The sequence below is a fragment of the Pithys albifrons genome, chromosome 2, assembly GCF_047495875.1.
Source record: "Pithys albifrons albifrons isolate INPA30051 chromosome 2, PitAlb_v1, whole genome shotgun sequence".
In the NCBI taxonomy this organism is placed as follows: Eukaryota; Metazoa; Chordata; class Aves; order Passeriformes; family Thamnophilidae; genus Pithys; species Pithys albifrons.
Window position 1 is genome coordinate 33,634,760 of NC_092459.1, and position 18,954 is coordinate 33,653,713.

At 39.3% G+C, this 18,954-nt stretch overlaps 1 protein-coding gene across 18 annotated transcripts in view; it reads right to left on the bottom strand.

The window, feature by feature from the left end:
* The window catches only part of SNAP91 (synaptosome associated protein 91), a 68,539-nt gene that overhangs the window by 15,835 nt on the left and 33,750 nt on the right, over window positions 1-18,954 (bottom strand). For 7 of the 18 annotated variants that reach the window (XM_071548694.1, XM_071548686.1, XM_071548687.1 and 4 more), the window contains exons 12-21: window positions 18,290-18,399; window positions 17,023-17,147; window positions 12,683-12,697; window positions 12,370-12,540; window positions 6,201-6,308; window positions 5,420-5,677; window positions 5,135-5,212; window positions 4,966-5,037; window positions 4,420-4,503; window positions 3,476-3,559 (exon numbers count right to left, since the gene is read on the bottom strand). In XM_071548694.1, coding sequence (XP_071404795.1) covers window positions 3,476-3,559; window positions 4,420-4,503; window positions 4,966-5,037; window positions 5,135-5,212; window positions 5,420-5,677; window positions 6,201-6,308; window positions 12,370-12,540; window positions 12,683-12,697; window positions 17,023-17,147; window positions 18,290-18,399 — 1,105 coding nt within the window. The remainder of the gene's footprint in view (window positions 1-3,475; window positions 3,560-4,419; window positions 4,504-4,965; window positions 5,038-5,134; window positions 5,213-5,419; window positions 5,678-6,200; window positions 6,309-12,369; window positions 12,541-12,682; window positions 12,698-17,022; window positions 17,148-18,289; window positions 18,400-18,954) is intronic. The other 11 variants (XM_071548695.1, XM_071548698.1, XM_071548696.1 and 8 more) reach the window with 7 other exon arrangements.

An 18,954-nucleotide genomic window follows, 5' to 3' on the forward strand; every position in this document is an offset into this window, starting at 1 on the left:
CCCTATCTCCCTTCCAGCCCATACTATGGTGATTCAAGTAGCCTGAGTGCCAAAGCTTGTGATAGTGATGCTTTCATCAGCTGCCTAAAAAGGCTTCTTCTACTGCCTCTTCTTGATCAGGTGGTCTGCAGCAGACACCTGCTGAAGCATTACTGATGCTAGACAGTCCTCTGACCCTTGACACAAGCTCTGTCCTAGATCATCACCCATCCCAAGGCAAAGCTCCATGCATTCAACTATCTGCAGAAAAGTACTAATCTCCAAAGAATCAGACCAGAAGCAGGTGGACAAGATCCAGGGATGACAAAGGCAGTTCACTGCAGCAATATTAAAGCACAGGAGCCATTTACAGAGCCTGTCTTTCCATTTTCTGAGTGAGAACAAGGAGTCTGGCAAAAGAGTACAATCCAATATCCATTATTAAGATTCTGTTTATAAAGTTCTGTAAGCTTTTACAAAGACCCATAAAGCGTTTGTTTCTCCAGCTACAGAAGTCAGTACTCCCCAGCATCTGCTGAAAATTTGCACAATTGGTCTTAATTCTGTAGCTTTTAGCCTTGCACAATTTAACAGTGACATCAAGCACAAAAGCCATAAAAATCCTTTAACAGACCAAGCTCCTAGTAGTCTAGGTCTTGCATAAGACCCAGAGCCAGTCTGCACAACTGAGTTAGATGTGTTGTCTGGACACCCACAACTGACTGATTTTGAGGTTGCTTTTACTTACACATTCAAGTCAGATTTCATGTAAGAACATATTATTGGAGTAAATACTGGGTCACACATGCACACAGTTTAATTAAGCAGAAAGACTAGAAGGGAAAATTACTAGACTGTTGTGTTTATCAGCATAGTTCTAGTCTTGTCCGCTAAAAGGCTTACAAGAATAGGAAAGCATTGCTACCATATTTCCTGAGTCAAGAAGGAACTGAAACTTATTTGACAGCAGAACATTTAAGACAATTATGAATGTAAATATACTCATAACAATAGGCATACAAACACTTGGTACAACCAAACACTCATAAACCATGAAGGACAAGCCTTCAGCCACTGTATGAACTCCAGACACTCTTAAATTTAAAACTGAATTACACTGCAGGCTATACATCTGCCATTATAAAGGGTGAACAAATGCTTAGCAATATGCTCTGATGTCTACAGACTCTCTCTGTTTGGAAAAAAAAACAAATCTACTTGGAGCCCTTTTGATTGTATATTCAAAGCAAAAAATAATTAATTTTAAAAAATTATCTATTCACCACAACTGCTCCAAGTCTGCTTGAGTATTTAGACGTAGAACATTCCTTTTATAATTTAGGTTTTGAATTAATGGAACTCATCTGATTCAGAGAGCATACTGACAAAGTTTAAGCCACCTGGAGCACAATTCCAACTTGAATATAAGCTTAGTTACAGATAAGGTCATAAAATATTTTGTATTGTAATGCTTGTATAAGCAGAATTTGCTTCCATCCAACAACATCTTTGCACTCAATCCCCCTGATAACACACAACTACAAATGACTGGCATGTTTCAGAACCTATAGGTAAAGCCTGATCTTTGGCTTTAAGCTATCTATAAACTAATACAAAGAACTACTGAAGCAGTATGAAAACAAAAAGTAGTCTTTTACTTTAAAATCTGAAGCTGTCTGTACTAATGCTTTGGCAAGCATTTACACATTATGTACCACTGTGAGTATCTAGCTTGCTACCACTGGAACCGATTGAGAATGAACATATATGTTATTATGATTATCTAGACTACTTCTACCTTCCTATGGCACAGCTAGATGATGCTTGCTCTTAGAATAGGTACTAGAAAATGTGTCCTCTTCTGAGATGGCATCAGGGTGCAAGCACACACCTGTATCAACTCACAGCACTCAGAGCAGAATACATACTGAGTAGTTCACATTATGCATTCCTCCTACAACAGAGGACCTCTGTACGGCCAGACTCTGTGAGCGAAGATTTAGGAAGGGCTCTAGCCACGTGGGTGTGCCCTTCCAGCCTGTGCAGTGGATTTTTTAGGTGAGGCACAGCGTGCACAGAACTGGCCCCACCGTTTAAGTCCTGAGGTCCATCTGCCACGGCAAAGCGAGCTTGGACAGTGACAGGGAAGTCCTCGAGACTGTCACAGCACCCGGTACTAACCGGGGCTGACCCTGCTGAGCATCCGAGATCTGACGGGATGGGATGGGATGGCAGGGAGGCATTGAACTGCCAGAGGACAGTCCCCACTGAGACTCGAACTCAGGTCCTTGGGATTCAGAGTCCAAAGTGTTCTCCTTTACACCATGGGACCACCAGAGGACCTCTAATGAGCATATAATGGCAAAACATACACAGGGCTGGACTTCTGACAGCGTGAGTTGCCTTGAGAGACCTACAAACAGAGGGACAGCAACTGATGTCAGTGCCTTTCATACCTAGAATGGATTAGCAGTAGCATAAAGGGCAGACTATCAATCCAGCTCAGAATTAAAGCCACAAAGGTACAACAAGAAGCGAACAATCACCTTTGAAATTCATTAAGGATAACCTACCAACCAATTACGCTGACAAACTGTGCTAGTTTTGGCTGGGGCAGAGTTATTTTAAATCACAACACAAATTGACCTTTCAGAAATACGTGAGAATTTAAGACAAACCTTCTACAAACCAAAAGTGCATTATTTTCCTTCCTCTTGACAAAGATGTGCTCTACAAACTTCAGACAGGGATGGGGAGGAGTGGCAACTGTTTAGCACAATCAGTAGCTACTACAGTACATGGTATTTCAGGAATTTTGGAGGATATTATACACAGAATTCAAGTGAAGCTCCTTGTCTGTAGGATGCAGACTACAGTGATACAGTTATTCAGCCTCTCATATAAAGAGCGACAGTGATGTCACACTCAGCACTAGCAGAGACCTCATCTTGCCCAGTAAAAGCAGAAGGTCTATCACTTCTATGCCCTTTGCTCAGAAAAGCACACTCATCATCTCATTCTCTTTGGCTAAATCCAAGACTTCTACCAAGGCATTCATTCAAGCTACTAACATTTAAGTATTCAATTTAACTCAATTAAAGCAATCAAACTGAATGAACTAAAAGAAATTATGATTAATTAGCAGTAAGGAAGAAGAGGCATAGCCTGAAAAACCTCTTGAATACTGCTACAGTCAAAAAAGCTTCATGCAGACGTTCATATTCAATGAACAGTATAGAAAAATAAGGGTTGTGTGTGAGGTAGGAAAATAAATAGCATGGAAAGAAGAAAATTTAGGAAGTTAATTTGTACTTCACTATTTTGCCTCCATTAAAAATCACTCTAATTTGAATTAAAACATCTGAAGTACTGAGAAATCTTTTGAATGAGTATTTTATTCCATTGCAAAAGTCTATCTATACCCAGGGAACAGAAAAGATTTTGAAAACCAATTCTTATGTTTTAAAATAGTAAACTTTTAACAGTTCTTTATTACCAGCAAGTAGGTCTGCAGAAGCTGAGGAACTAGAAGCAGCCGGGGTTGTTGGCTGGGGTTCAGGAGCACTACTTCCAAAAGCATCTAAAGGGAATTCCAGAAAGCATCAAGAAAAAGTAGAGTTCAATATTAAATATATCAATTAATCACTTATCATAACAAAAGAAGACAAAAGGATAACCACTTTATACATCATCAGGATAAAATGAAAGTGCTTGGCCATCTTTATTGCAGAGCAGTACCATGGACACAACATTCAGGTGGAAAACAGGAGGTGCAACAAACCAATATTTGAAACAATTATCTTTTATTTGGGCCTCTTCTCAAAAAAACCATACAAAGCATATCATTGAAGAAATCAGGGTTAACTCATTCAGAGACGAATGCATTGAACCAGAGTTTGGAGTAATTCCAGCCAAAAACTAGTGACTTGTACTGGCTTTTTAGAGGAGTATTTCACTAAGGTTTGAAATGCACTGCCTCTAAGCAAAATTTCTGTTTTGCAACATGACTAGAGTTGGCTGTGCCTATCCTAGTTTCCACCTTGTCAAATTCAGCAAACATCCTGATTCAGATACCCAGTTTGAGATAAATCACCTTCAAAACTTCAGCTGCTTTGAGAAACGGAACTGAGAGAAAACAACATGACCATGGAGACTTGCAAAAAAGAAAAAAGAATACAGTACTTTCACTGGCATCTGAGGAAGAGCCATGCATGCACTGACTGAAGACAGATGGCAAGTGTCATGACAACAGAATGACCACACCAACAGTTTATTTGCAGTTCATCATTGTACAGTACTAAGAACAGGACATGCTACTCTCAGCTGTAATGTCACACAAAAAGGCTGTGAGAAGGGGAAACCCGCAGCTTTAGCAAAGCGCAAAGGTAACTGAAATGAAGTGATTCAACTCTGAAGTGGTGAGGAAAGAAAAATACCCACCACCAAATAGGTCAATCACACCTGAAGAATCCACCTTTGCTGGAGAGGCAGTGGGTAGAGGAGAGGGGGCTGCAAATGCATCAACTGCAGTGAGCACAGGATAAATAATATTTAGTATCAGCAAGGCAACAATGATAGCTAAATATTTCAAAGCCACATGGGCTCCATCAGTTTGAACCACAGGGTTGGTAAATTCAGGTAACAGTCTTCAGAACTGCAAACAGGAAGTGTTACATTTCTCACACAGCAACTGAAAACCACAGTACTTTAAAGAAAGAATTGTTCATTAAGAATTTCCTTATGCTTAGAGGAGGATTTACTCTTCCAACAATCACATTACTTATTCAACTTCACTGTCAGCCAATTAATGATTTGCATCTTCAGCACGCACACTTCTTGTGCTCAAAGCATCAAACACACAACTCAGTACTTCATGTATTTCAGCATAAAGATGTAAATTCACAGTTAATTGATATTTTTTTAACTTTTGGGAAAAAATCCAAACCCAGGAAGTCTGTAGAAAGACCTGTGAAAACAAGCACTCACCAGATAAGAGATCACCAGTGAGAGAACTCTCAGGCACAGGAGAAGCTGCAGGTGGTGGAGATGAAAATGTATCTTCCAGAAATGAAAGAAAAAACATGAAGTAAGTATCACTCAAGTCACCATTTCACAGCATCAAAGCAGCAGAGTATTGGAAGAATTCTCCCTTTACCTGTACCAAAGAGATCTATGCTAGGAGTAGTGTCTGGTTTAGGTGCTGCAGGTGCATCAGGAGCAGACTCAAATAAATCTAAGGCCAAGAACACAACACATCTTTAACTCATTTTCAAAGGCAGGACTGAAAGCACAACTTTCAAATTTTGCATATCATATTTGAAATTAATTAGGCTCTCTGGTTTGAAAGCCTAGCACACAACACGCATGCAACAATGATTTGTTTGTTTGGTACTCCTGACAGATCAATCCACCAGAATCAAAGAGTTAAAAACAAAATTACCACCAAATATATCTAGAGCAGGAGGAGCGGAGGTGGTGGCGGTAGCAGAAGTGGTGGCAGTAGTGGTAGTGGCAGTAGCTGTAGTAGCAGTAGCAGCAGCAGCAACAGCAGCAGCTGGAGAAGGAGTTGTTGCAGGAACTGGAGTGGCTGCGCTAGTTGTAGGGGTAACTACAGGAACAGCAGTCTCTGTTGGCTTCATAGCAAAGAGGTCCAGCTCAGGAGCAGCCTCTGCACTACCTTCGGATGGGGCAAAGGGGTCTTGTAAAAAGGAGAGGGGAAATATATGTGTATGCATACTTAGGATCAGTGAGGGAGGAAGTCAAGAACAAAGCAACTACAGGCAATGCACATACTGCAAAATACACCCACGCACACAGAGATGACTGCTCTAACATCTAGCTTACTTATCCAGAAATCTTACTTATGTTTTTCTAAAATAAAGACCATCTGAAAGACTAAGCAGTCTAGTTACTACAGGTGAGAACTTTCAAAGGCTGTTTGACAGGCCCAAAGAAAGAAATACAACAAAAGACTATCCAGGGTCCTGCTTACAACTCAGCACTGACAGAACTGTTTTTCAGCACTACTAAATAAGCACAAAGTTACTGGGCCTCAGAAACAGGTGGTTTTGTTAAGCATGGTCTTCAGTCTAAGATTTGTTTTGACCAATTGCAAACACTATGACAATTTCAGAAAAACACACTGCCATGTAGTTTAAATAAAACAAAAAACCCCAAATAAAACAGCAAAACAAGATACTATCTAATGACATAAAACCCACCATTTCCTGAACATGCATCAAGAGCTGCTGCTACAGGGGTTGGGGTAGCTGGTGCTGCTGCCCCTTCAGCTGCTGCAGGGGCTTCCCCAGGAGAAGCTGCAAAGGCATCTTGGGTGCAGTTTAGGAACAGAAATTAAAATAAAAAAAATAAAGAGAAGAAAAAATATAGTAAAAGAACCAAGTTAAATTGCATAGGTAGATCCCCTTATACAACATGAATGTAATTACTCCAACAGCAAGGCAAGTCATGCAGAGCAAAACGCTTTGTCTCCCCCCCCAACCCCACACAAGCATGTTCTAGACAGGGTTTGCAGATGGAGCTTCTTGGGTTGCCCACAGGAAGTATAGTGAGTGTGAAAGAAGGCATTATTCTCATTGTATAAGGGTTCTGAGCTGCATGCTCATGTACTACCTGAAATTAACTCAAGAATAGATATTAACAACTTGCATGCTTAAAGCCTGTATTACATGTGATTAATCTGCAACTGTGAGTTTACTCACATAGCACAGTGCTTTGCAAACTTAAGCACCGTTAACGAAGAACAATCCAATTACTCTGGCAGGTATCTGAATCTACCATTTCTAGTTTTTGAGCCAAGCCAGTCATGCAACATCTGAAAATTTGAACTTACTTGTTTCTTAACAGTATTCCAATTGGATCTTTCTGAAGCCATAACCTGATGTATAGGTTATATTAACTCAGCTTGCTTCAAACAGATCAAGAGTGTTCATCTCAACTGTTGGCCAGCCACAGCTTGTCTGTCCTTTTAGGATCACTACCAGGCCAACCAGTCAAGTCAGGGAAGACAACTGGTTTGAGGTTTTGAAATGACTTGCTCATGAGTTTTCTTTGACTGCTTTTTGTTATTGTTTGTTTGCCACTTGCTAAGTAGCATGCTTAAATTTCAAGCTATGAACTTTTACAGCATTATTTGTAGGCTTAAACCACCACTTGTAGCTCTTAATTTTATGAAGTAGTCCTAACGGACAGTGCCATTTGGACTATCATCATAGGCAAGCCTTTTCTTCACAAAAAAACTGCACAGTTAGGATTAAATACTTCAAGATGCTTGTAAAGGCAATTTTTCTACTGCTACAAAGTTAGCAAGATAAAAAAAAATCTGTTGGGGAATACTGCAATTGCACTGTCAAACTACTACAGGAAAAAGCTTAACATGCTTTAACTTGAGAGTCAATTTTAAAATGAAAACAACCATTTTAAAAACAAGTTTGTGCCAGGTAATCTAAAAAGCTCAAAAGAACATGCATTGAAACTTCAACAGAAGAGAAGAAAGCCAGTTAGTCTTGTACAATAGAATCAAAATGAATTAGTAGCAAAAAGGCCTGCTAATAAGCCATTTAAAATATAATTCTATTTTTCAAGTAACAGGGTTGTTCAACAACAAAACTGGATGGCAGTTGTCCAAGTAAAAAAATAAGCATAAGTCAAACATCACAGTATTGTATGTGTACCAGATACTGGCATACACCACATGGAAGAAATTCAACACAGAACTGAAGAGTTTTACACTGTACTACTGGAGAATATGCTATATGTAAGGTCATGTGTGTTGGGTTTTGCTCTACAGGGCCAGCTTTCAGATGGAAGGTCACCCTGGGCTCTCTCAAAAGAACACATTGTACTCACACAAGCTTGTAGGCCAACAGCACAGACATTATTTAACCCTACTTGTGATTATTTCCCAGAATGAAAGGATAGACTCCAGATGACATATAAAGTGGGAATTCAGATTGCATAGTTAGTCACTAGTTCTGTGTTGGGATCACTTCAGCCTCAGAGTAACACCTATTCCTGACCAGGTGTAGGCTATTGAAATTCCACAATCACAGATATTCAAGTGGACATAAATTTCTTAAAGCCCATAGATGGAAGGAAACAATAGTTTGGCACCAGTTTTATTACTTACTGACACTTCTGAATAAAGCTCTTGCCAAGCATTATAATTTTTTTTTAGCATCAGACTTGGGTTAAATGGCAGATGGGTTAAACACAATAGAAACTAAAGAAAAACAGTTACATTGAGAACTTCTAGTATTAGTTACTGAGAAGTGCAAGAAATGTATAAGAACACAGAGATGAATCAACCTGAACGGGTGATCCTACAACTCATAGATCAAACTAACAGTTTGCCATTGGGGTTCTTTTACGTTAACGCCTATGAAGCTATTTGAAGCTTTTCAAAAGCCTCTGCTGCACCCGCACAGTTGCCCTTTGCCCTCTGGTAAAATCTAGCACAGCATGCAGAAATGGGATACAATTTAGTCTGCATACTTCATCACTAAAAAAAAAAAGGAATGTTTATTTTCTTTTTTTGTTCCTCCATAGTAACAGTACATTTGCATATCCAGCACTGTAAGAGATCTTCTCTCTTTCAATCAGTTACTCTAGTCCTTACATTTCTGCATCTTCTGTTTCAAAAGTGAATCTAGCTTTTGATTTCTAGAATCAAGTAGCATATGGTTCTCACTTCAACTATTGACATCCTGAAAACTTTAAGACGTTGCTGAAACCTTTGCAAGTTCACACTGCATGGAACATATATTAGGAGTGATAGGTATGTATTATGTACTGCATTACATTTAAATTCATAAATACAGTTTTATTGAAATCATGTGCAAACAAGAGCATTTTAAAGTTCTGAAATAATGAAGCAGTGGTATGATACATCTTGTTTGCAGTAAAATAAGTGTTCCTGAAGAGTGATCTGTTTAATTTCATAAATTCAGGCTTTATTTGATGCCACGGCATGAATACGTGACAAACTAACTCACATATGGTGATACAGCTGACTTATAATAATTTAATGTATTATGCAACAAGTGAAAAAATCCTGTGGAAAGTCACAAGTATAGGAAAGATGGTAGAACTAAAGTGTACATGAGAAACTCTACAGTTTTTTCCCCTCTTCAGTCACCCTTCATTACTTTTTGACATGGACAACCTGACCAGAGTTAAAGAGAAGTATTCTACTAGGCTCAGTGCTACAAAACTGACAGTTGGACTTGATGCTTTTAAAGGTCTCTTCCAACCTTGATCATTCCATGATTCTATGACATAATAACGCAAATTTTTTGCTGTTTTTTGAATTAAGAGCTACTTTGCTATGCCAGCCTCTTTCATCATAGGGGCCATTCATCAGCCATCAAGTGCAAAAATTCTTCACACTTTGCCCGTACATTCTCTATGGGGAAAACCATAGCTCTCCTGTCCACTTACAATTCAAGTCATCTGAATGTCTAACAGCTGACATTTGCACAATGTCTGCCATGACTTGTTACTTGCACCATTTAACAGTGTAATCACACCCCAAAATGTAACTCAGTAGCACACTACTGGAGTTCAAAAGTACTGTGCACAAATTCTATTACTGAGATACGCTGCATTTCAAGGTATTTTGCTTTTCTTCTACCTTTACATTTTTTCCTCTAAGGAATGATTCCAGTTGCACTTTAAAAACAGCCTCCTTTTGTTTATCTTAGAAACATGATAAGGAATTCTTCAAGTGGGCTCAGGTAACTGAAAGCTTGTCCATTAATCAGAGTGGGTTCTTTAAAAAAGTTTTTCTGGATCAATCCTGCATTTCTCATCAGCTTTCCAATACTATATTAGATGAAGACATAATGCAGAGCTTATGTCATAAAGACAAGGCCCAATCCTAGGCAGCATGCAGGCGCCTATCAGCTAAAGTATCAGCAGTACAGTGCAAGAGAGTAGACAGACAACAACCATTTCAGTGTCCTCTTCTGCCTCTTCCCTCAGCTTGGCTGCCTTTCTCCTGCAGCTTTCAGCTTCTTTGCTTCTTTCTCTAATCAGTCACTCCCTGAAGACATTTTCCTCCTGAGATCACCGCTCCTGTAATTTTCCCTACCACACCTCACCACAAGGAACCACATGAAGCAACAAAGCACTGGCAAGCTGCAAGAAGTTAAGGTGACCGGGAAGACTATCTGTAAGACTTCAAAGGTCAAATACCTACTTAACAAGATTAAGTGTAAGCATGTTTAACACCACAAAAGCTACAGAGCAACAGTGTCTGCCCCCCAAACTACCTCTTCTTGCACTGTACACAGTCTTAAAGTAACATGGAATGTTAGTGTAATATACTGGTATATACTTACAGCACAGCCTTCAGAAGAAAAACAAACATAAAGAAACAAAAACTCCCAGACCATAGCAGAGATGGAAGTTCAGTATGGACTCATGGATCTTAAAAGGGTGTGGCCAGGGGGTGTCTTGAAGGCACTGCAAATGTACTTTCACTGCTGAATGTGTTTAGAGATTTTTCTTCTTGAGAACTAGACATCTGTTGTTGTAAATAATGCAACCTTGCTTCATCCCGAAGTGTTCCAGGAAAAAGTCACTATTCATCTAACATATAATCCACTGGAGATTTATAGCATTTGAGCAACAAAATACATTCTCTTTCAAAGAGATCATGTCACAGAAGTCCCCATAATGCAAAAGTAAAATTTTTTCCACACTGGAGGGTGAAGGCAACTCCACTTCTTAACATGTGTCACTAAGTTATCTAATGATCAATTAAATGTCTAGAAACTAAATCCATCCAGGTCTCTGCCACTTGAGAAGCCTGGAAGCAGACACACAATTTCGTAGTAGCTGTTTTTCACAGGCACAAAATAATGATAAAGGTAGAAAAAAAAAGTTACATCTTGTTGCTGTATTGCTGGAAGAACAGGCATGGGTAGGTGTTTTCCTAATCCTGTTGAAAGTTTACAGTGATTTCTATCCATTTAACTATTGTTTAATTTTTTAAAAAATCATGTATTTATGCTAAATGAGTAATGCAATGTCAAAGTGCGGTATCTGAGACTGGCTCCACCCCAGTGCTTTCACACTCTATGCATCTGCAGGGCTGTTGATGAGCACAGGCCTTGGCTTCTGGAACAGGCTGCTGAGAGTAAACAACCCTCTCTTGTTCTTAGTGGCATCCAGAATCTTGCCCATGACTAATTTTAAATTTTAAATTTTAAACTGGCCAATCCTGTGACACAGGACTGCTATCAATCTTTGTAAAAGGAGTGGCTGAGTAGCAGGTAGTAGTTGTACTTCTTTCTTACAGCTTTTCAGCATTTTTACTGGGGTGTTTGGTGCTGTCTGTAAAAGTCAGTCCTAAAAAAATCTTCTAACTGGGAACTTTCAGTCTTTAGGAAACACCTTTGTAGTCAAGCTGTTTATGTATGAGATCTCTCCAGCACTCCTGTCAGCAGAAGAGATAGATGAGCACATCCCACAGAGAAAATACTGGAATTCAGTTTTCATGGCAAGTAAGATATTACTTATTCCTGGCATACACTGTCATGCTGAAAGCATGCATCAAAGGAAGAGAAAACTAGAGGAACACAGTGGTCAGGTGATCTCAAAAATGTTAACAGTTTTTAAACAGAAAGATTTGTCCATTACTGGACTGGTATAGTATTAAAAAGAAATGCTGTTGAGAAGCCTCCTGCTCTGTGACAAAAAACCTGACAATATACAGTGGGAATGTATTCTGACTCAAGCAGATAGCAGATAACATTAAAGACTGAAACCATGTTTCCTATACATTATTTGCATAGTTGGCATTTAGTACAAATTCATCATCACTAAAGTTTACTGCAAATGTCTTGTGAAATAAAACCTAGACTCAAGAATGCCAAAATACAGTAATTTCAGATGGCTTAACACTGTATTTGCAGGAAATACCCAAAAGAAACACAACACAGCTCAAGCATGACAAGTAATGAAGAGGCAGGACACTGCCACATCCATCCTCTTCAGCTATGAAGTACACCTGCTTTTTCCCGGAAATTGTAGTAAGAGTGCACAGATACTAAATAATGTGAAAACAATACCTTCTCACCCCAGAATGGATCTGAGAACTACTGTTCTTAGCTGTTCAATCATACAATAAGGCAGCCTTAAGGTATAGAGTTTTCCATTTTTCATATATATATGCACAGGAGTCTTTTAAGCACAGCAAAGAAAGAGGTAGTTGGGCAGCTGATATTTTCTGTTCCATCCAGCATCCCATACACAGGCACCTCTGGTAGAGTTGGTTAAATTAGATGCCTTGTTACAACAGCTGAACTCAATATTACCTCATCTACCTTACAAGCTGGTGTAGAGCACTACAGCAACCGAACTAACCTCCAAAGAGATCCACTTCAGCAGTGGACGCAGTAACAGTTGTAGTTGTGGTGGCAGCAGCTGAAGTGGTTGTAGTATCAGTAGTTGCAGCAGTAGTTGCAGTAGGCTCTGGGGCAAATGGATCTGAAATCTGTGGCTCAGAGGTAACACCGGAAAGTGCAGCCAGATTATCTATATGCAACCATATAATGAAGATCAAACAGGAAAAGTAAGGGGTGAGGCACGGAAACCACAATCACTCAAGTCCAGAAAGCTGGAGCTTATTAAGGAGTCTTAACATTCAGAAGTCTTAGAAATTAAAGATATTACTCACCCTCTCCCAAAAGGTCTAGTGATTGTCCATTAAAATGACAGCAGAATAAAGAAACAGACAAGTTAGTAGAGCTTCCAAATGGAAGAAGTTCATTAGCCAAATGTTCATTCTAAGTGATGTTGTCTAGGTTAAACAATTTCTACACTTGAATTTAAGAAGTTATTTTGACACGACAAAGCTCATTCTGTTTAATAACTAATCAAAACAAAACCAGTACATCCCCAGAACCCTTCATGGAACTGGCACTAAACCCAGGGTACTCTAGCAGAGAGCAGCTTGCACAGTGTTAAGTTCCTTCAGGATATGATTCATGACATCCCTAGTGTCCCAAGTATATTCTAAGGGACAAACAGGTGGTGATTATTTGACTTGGGACAACTGTCAAGAGGGAGGGAGGAAGGGAGCAGGAAGGCAGAGAGGAAGCTCCTCTTCAAAAGCTTTTCCTGCATTTATGATAGAGCAAGCATGCTCTATCAAACAGAAACTAACTTTGTTAACACTTGTTATGAGGACTGTGAATGGTAGACAGCATAAGCAGAAGCAGATTGGCTTTGCTCATACTTTGGCTTCTTAGTCAACTGTTTCTGGAAATCAACAAAGCCAATGATGATGTCCTCTGATTGAGCTCAAACACAGAAGCTTTCTCTATATAAAAAAATCAACTATAAGAGATAAAACCCCGTGTAAACTAACAAGTCCTATAACCTTTTTATTCTGCAGTTAAGATAGTTTAGGCTCACCAACTATCTATTTATTAACCAGTAGCTTGGTGTTGCTCCCAGATTTATTGTAGCCATAACAGGGGCACAGGTTCATCTGATCCACACTGATCAGCAAGCACTGAGTTCAGATACTTTACTGTGGGTCAGCATGTTGGAAGCAAAACGATTTGAGCAAGCACTGCTCGATCTTCATAAATTTTTCTTTATTTTACAACACTTGTAAAAAAGGCAGCAAGAACCTACACGTAGGTTTTTTTACAGTTTTTGTAATTGGTTCCTTGGGAGAGCTCTACTTGAGCGTGACTGCACAAGCTGAGGTAAGTCAAAACACCTTTCTGCAAGAGCAGAACAGTACATTAATAATGCAGCACTCTGGTATCCATTACTGCACACCAGGTGAATGTCTCAGCTAGACTCAAAATAAACAACCGCTGGCAAACTTTTAAGTTTTATTAGCTTATTCTTCAATGCACTCTTGTTATTCAGTTACGTTATAGATCTCAATACAGCAAAATTACAATTATCCAACACAGCAATCTACACTTACTGTTAATATGGGAATGATTAAAAGCAATGTTTGTTTTGTATAGTAACATTACAGTAACAATACTATTAGCCAATCCATGTTCTAAGGCACACTGCAAGGTAGTTCAAGGAAGAAATTCAAGACAATTTGCTTTTATATCCAAGACTCAGATCTTACAAGGATGCAGAATTTGACCTAGTGTATTTTTTGTAATACTATAGCCTAGTTTCCCTGCCAAATGCCTATCTATTCACCTTGCAGTATGTTGGAGGCAACATATTATCCTACCTTGATGATCTCCTGTTAGCATAGAAGTGTAGATTTTCACAAGCTACAGTTCATTTCCTAGATAACATACTGTGAATTCAGAAATATACTAGGTATATAACAAAATATACAATGTACCTACCCCTAAATATAGTGCGTTATACTGAGTATATACAGTATAGGCAAGAATACACAGGATCTACACTGCCAGGGAGATTGAGAAAAGCAGGAGCATTTATTGCTGACATGTATTGATGTTGCACCTTGAAGTATTTGATATTCCTATTCTCCCAGCTATTCCAAGCTGTAGCACTTTTTCCAACTTCATCCCTCTCCTACGATTTTCTCATGAGTTCCCACATTAACTTGCTGTAGCCCAGAAGCGTAAGCAGCTCAAGTAGCAGTGAGGCACTGTTTCACATCCTCCCAGAAGTCCAGAGTGAAAGGAAGGTCACCTTGTCCAGCCTCCCGCTCAGAACAACAGCAATCCCAACACCACAGCAGGGCGGTCATGGCTTTGCCTAGTCAGGTCTTGAAAAATCTCCAGGAATGGAGATCTCACTAGCTTGCATCAAAAATCTGGTCCAGTATTGTCCTACCTTCCAAATGAAGTAATTTTTTTCTCACATCCACTCAACCTCTTCGTTTTAATCCATCTCTTCATTTTAATCAACTATAATTTCTAAGGAAATTTTAGTACTGTTCTGTAATTCCCCTTCCAGTAGTTGTAGACCACTTTTAAGAGTCCTCTTTAGCCTCCTCTTTGCCAGGTGACAGAGGCCCAGCTCCCTCCATCTCTGTGAAGAAGACATGTAGACTTCTGGAGTCCTAGCAGTCCTCTGCCAAGACCCTCTACTTTAAACAGGAGAGCCTAGAACTGGATGCACTATTTCTGATGTGGTCTCACCTGCATTAATGAAAAGGCTGTGTATCTATGAGATTGTACAATTTGTAATTACTACTAGCTTCATCCTGAAGACTTAGTTTAAACAAGTGAATAAACAACCTGTAACACAGGCTTAAAGATTTTCTCATTATCAGATAAAATATTAATGGAAATTACAGTAGTTTCACAAAAAAGCCATTTAAGTTCTCAATTTATGCTTGTCTCACATGGTGTTTGGCAACACTTCAAGAGAGTTTGAAAAAGAAGAAAGGCCAAAAAATCGCCAAAAAACTCCACCAAAAACCCACCCAAAACCACGCAAGATTCCAGTGCAGTAATGTAGTCATAGGTCATCATACCTGGACTCCTGCCAACAGTAAAGCAGACAAAGTTGAAGCTTACTAAGTTACCAAAATGCTATTCTGAAAGATAAGACTCAAGTATACTTGATGAGGTTGGAGATAATCCTGGCCAAAGGAAAATGTCCTCTTCTGTTGTGGAATAAAAGGACTAGGTGCATTAACAGTCAATTTGGAAGTTTTCAGTAATTCAGAAGAATAAAACACCTAAGTTCCAAACTACTAGCTAGGGGTTTTGTTCAAAAAGCTGTAAAAAACCCCCAAATAAATCAGCTTTTGATTTCTATGTAAATTAATATTTTACAATATTACTGGCTATTTATTTATGTTTCTATTGTTTTAGGATTGAGCAACTGCTGAAAAAGATTAGCTCTTTCAAGCATCTCAAAAGTTTGTATTTCAGTGCTTGGCAATGACAAAATAAGACAAACAGGATGCAACCAAAAACCTGCAGAATAATGAAACCCAGGCATCCTAGAATAGATGACTCTGGTCTTGCTTTCTGGGTAAGAGTACATTTCTGTTAATAAAATTGGTATTTGTGAAAAAAGAAAAATCAATTCATGAGAATTGAACTGGAATACTCAAAACATGGTCGACATGACAGCCACAGCTTTCCTCTCGTAATGCAGTGGCTGAGATACAATGTCATCTTGAATGAACTAAAACTAAGAACAGAAACAGGGAATGCAGAAGCCACTAGCACTGACAGTACACCAGCACTGATGGTACATCAGCACTGATTGCACAGTCAAAATGACTCAGTCTTGCATTCCTGCTGTGAGAGGGCTAATGAGTTCATTAACCTACAGGATCTCTTAAGATTATACCAGAGTGGGTTTACAACTGGGTAAGTTAAATCACAATTACTGGCCTAATTCCTTGTCTTAACAGGACAGAAGTGAACTTTGTCTACGTTTACTGTGGTCCTCTTCAGATCACCAGCTGCCAGTGCTGACTGGAACAACAGGCTCAGTTCACCAGAGCTCAAATTTCAGAGCTGCCTTAGGTATTCCTGCTCGAAAGCAGTTAGCCCCCCACTTCTATCTTCATATTATTATTCTAAGCAGACAAGAAAGATATTTTATTAGAATATGTTAAGGGTTGTCAGAGGTAATCATGCAGCAAAATGAAGTTGCCACCATTTGCTTTAGATGCATTTTTGTTTTAAAAGGCATTTTTGATCCTTCTCTTACTGATCTGTGGGCTTTGCTTTATGAACATGAGTTGATTTCTGCCCTCACCTTGCCAATAAGCTCATGAACAGTTCTAGTTCTTCTGTTTTGATAAGCCTATCCTACCTCTTCACCTTCATCCAGCTTCCTCCTGCTCACTTTTAGTCACATAATCCTGGCTCCCCCCAGCTTTGTGGACAGGCCCTTATAAGCAGCTTATGCTATTATGCATATCCCTGGAAAGAAGTAGCCGCCTTGTGCTGCAAAGGAATGCCTGACTGTCAGGTCAGCAGAAGCCTGGGAGTGAGGGGGGAGCATGCTGTGCTAGCAGAGAAAGCCAGATTTCAGTTCAGCCAGGCAAGATGGAGACTGCAAGAAGAGATGCTGATACTGAGGTTTCTCTACCTCCCCATGAAGTGGCTCCAGCAGCAGCAGCAGCAGCAGCAGCAGGAGCAGGTGCTGGAGCTGCCTGCCCAGTAGTGGCAAAATCTGGCTGAAGATCCAGAAGATCACTGGATGGTTTGGAAGAGCTGCCAAGAAAATGGAGATATTAGATGCTGCAGGCATTATTTGTCCGCTGCAATCACATTTTTAAAAAATATCACAACTGGATTATAGAATTTCCCCTAGTTTGGACGACTGATGAAAAGAGAGAGACATTTCTTTCAGGCCTTAGGATTAGAGAGCAGTAGCCATAAACACCCACAATGTACAAAGTGCCAAGAACCCGGGATGGGACCTTAACTTACTTCCGTTACTTGATAATGACATTGCAACACATCCATGAGAGTTACAATTCTAAAAAACCCCTCAAAACCCCAAAACAACAAACCAAACAAAAAAGCCCCATCACATCACCCAAAACAAAAAAATTCAAAATCCCAGGTCGTCCCTAAAAACAGAGAAAAAACTGCTGTGACTGAAACCATCTCCATTCCTCTTCAGTATTCCATTGTGGTATCTCAGAGAGCAAGAAACCTGCATTTTCAGGCAATAAACAGGCATTAGCTAGAAGAGAGTTGATAAAATTTGAATGGCTTAAGCCAGTCAGATATTTACTTAGGAAACCAGGTCTTGTTTATCTAAAACATTTAAATAACAAACAATAGTGATGTTCTTCACCTGACATTTAACTTAAGGTAGTTACATCTTCAGATTTTTCCTTCAATCTTTGAGGTTTTTACACCTCTAGAGTTCTACCACTTCTGCTAATTATAGTGAGCAACAGCAGTTTGTTCTGATTTTGACTTGAAACCAAGATTCAGAGTCTCACAGGTCAAATGTTTATTTTTTTTATTTTAAACTCCAGAAGTTCATTATCCTCGTGCTTCATTAACTGATTCGAACATCAAGAAAAAGGAATATTAATTCAGTAAACACTACTCTGGATTTTCACATTACTTCAGGCTATTCAAGTGGAAGTTTATGCTGGGAATGGTACAACATCACAATCACACTGCAAACAAATCAGAGTAGCCATAAGTTGTAGCCATAAGGTTTTTTTGTTTTAAGAGTTTATTTGTGATCTATACCAGTATTAAAATGTAACCTGTTCAATACTGGTGTACACCACCTGTAAAACAAGCAAAACTTTTCAGGCAAGCCTGCTGTTACAAGTGTGACTTTGGCACCTACATCAAGCTCAGTAACTTAAACACACTTTTTAACTTACCTGACTGGAGCAGCTGTAGATGGAGTTGCAAAAAGATCAACTGGAGGAGATGTATCAACAGTTTTTGCTGGAGTAGAACTAGGAGATGTAACAGTTGTGGCTGGAGAAGACTGGAGAAATATTTAAATATACATTCAATATACCACCATTTCTCCTCAAACAACTCATAAATTCATATACTTCAAAAACCCAGTTTTGACATCAGGTCTTTTATTGTGAGCTGTTCTCTCCTTTGAAAGAATTTAAGGAAGACTGGGCTAAGTTTTCAGATAACAGTGGAGCTGAAAAGCTGCAAGGTGACTCCGAAGAAGGAAAAAAGTTTCTACAGGGTTTGTTTCTGCATCTCTCAGGCCCCTCATTTTGTCTATGGAATGAAGCAGTTGTTTGTCCACAACAGCACCTCAGTATTCCAACCACAGAAACGGCAGTAGAAGAGAAATGGTTAGAAAGTAGTTAAAAGTTTGTCCCTAAACCTTCAGAAAAGATATTAAAAAGCCATCGACAGCACTAAAGATTAACTCCTTGGAAAGACAGAAGAGACAGCTCAGCCTATCACTTTGCTTAATTAGCTCCTCCAATTCTGGATAAAGATGCTTTAAGTGTGGCAAAGACAGACACTCAGGAGAATATACTGCAACTCTTCTGTGAACTTAAGTTACCTTGAA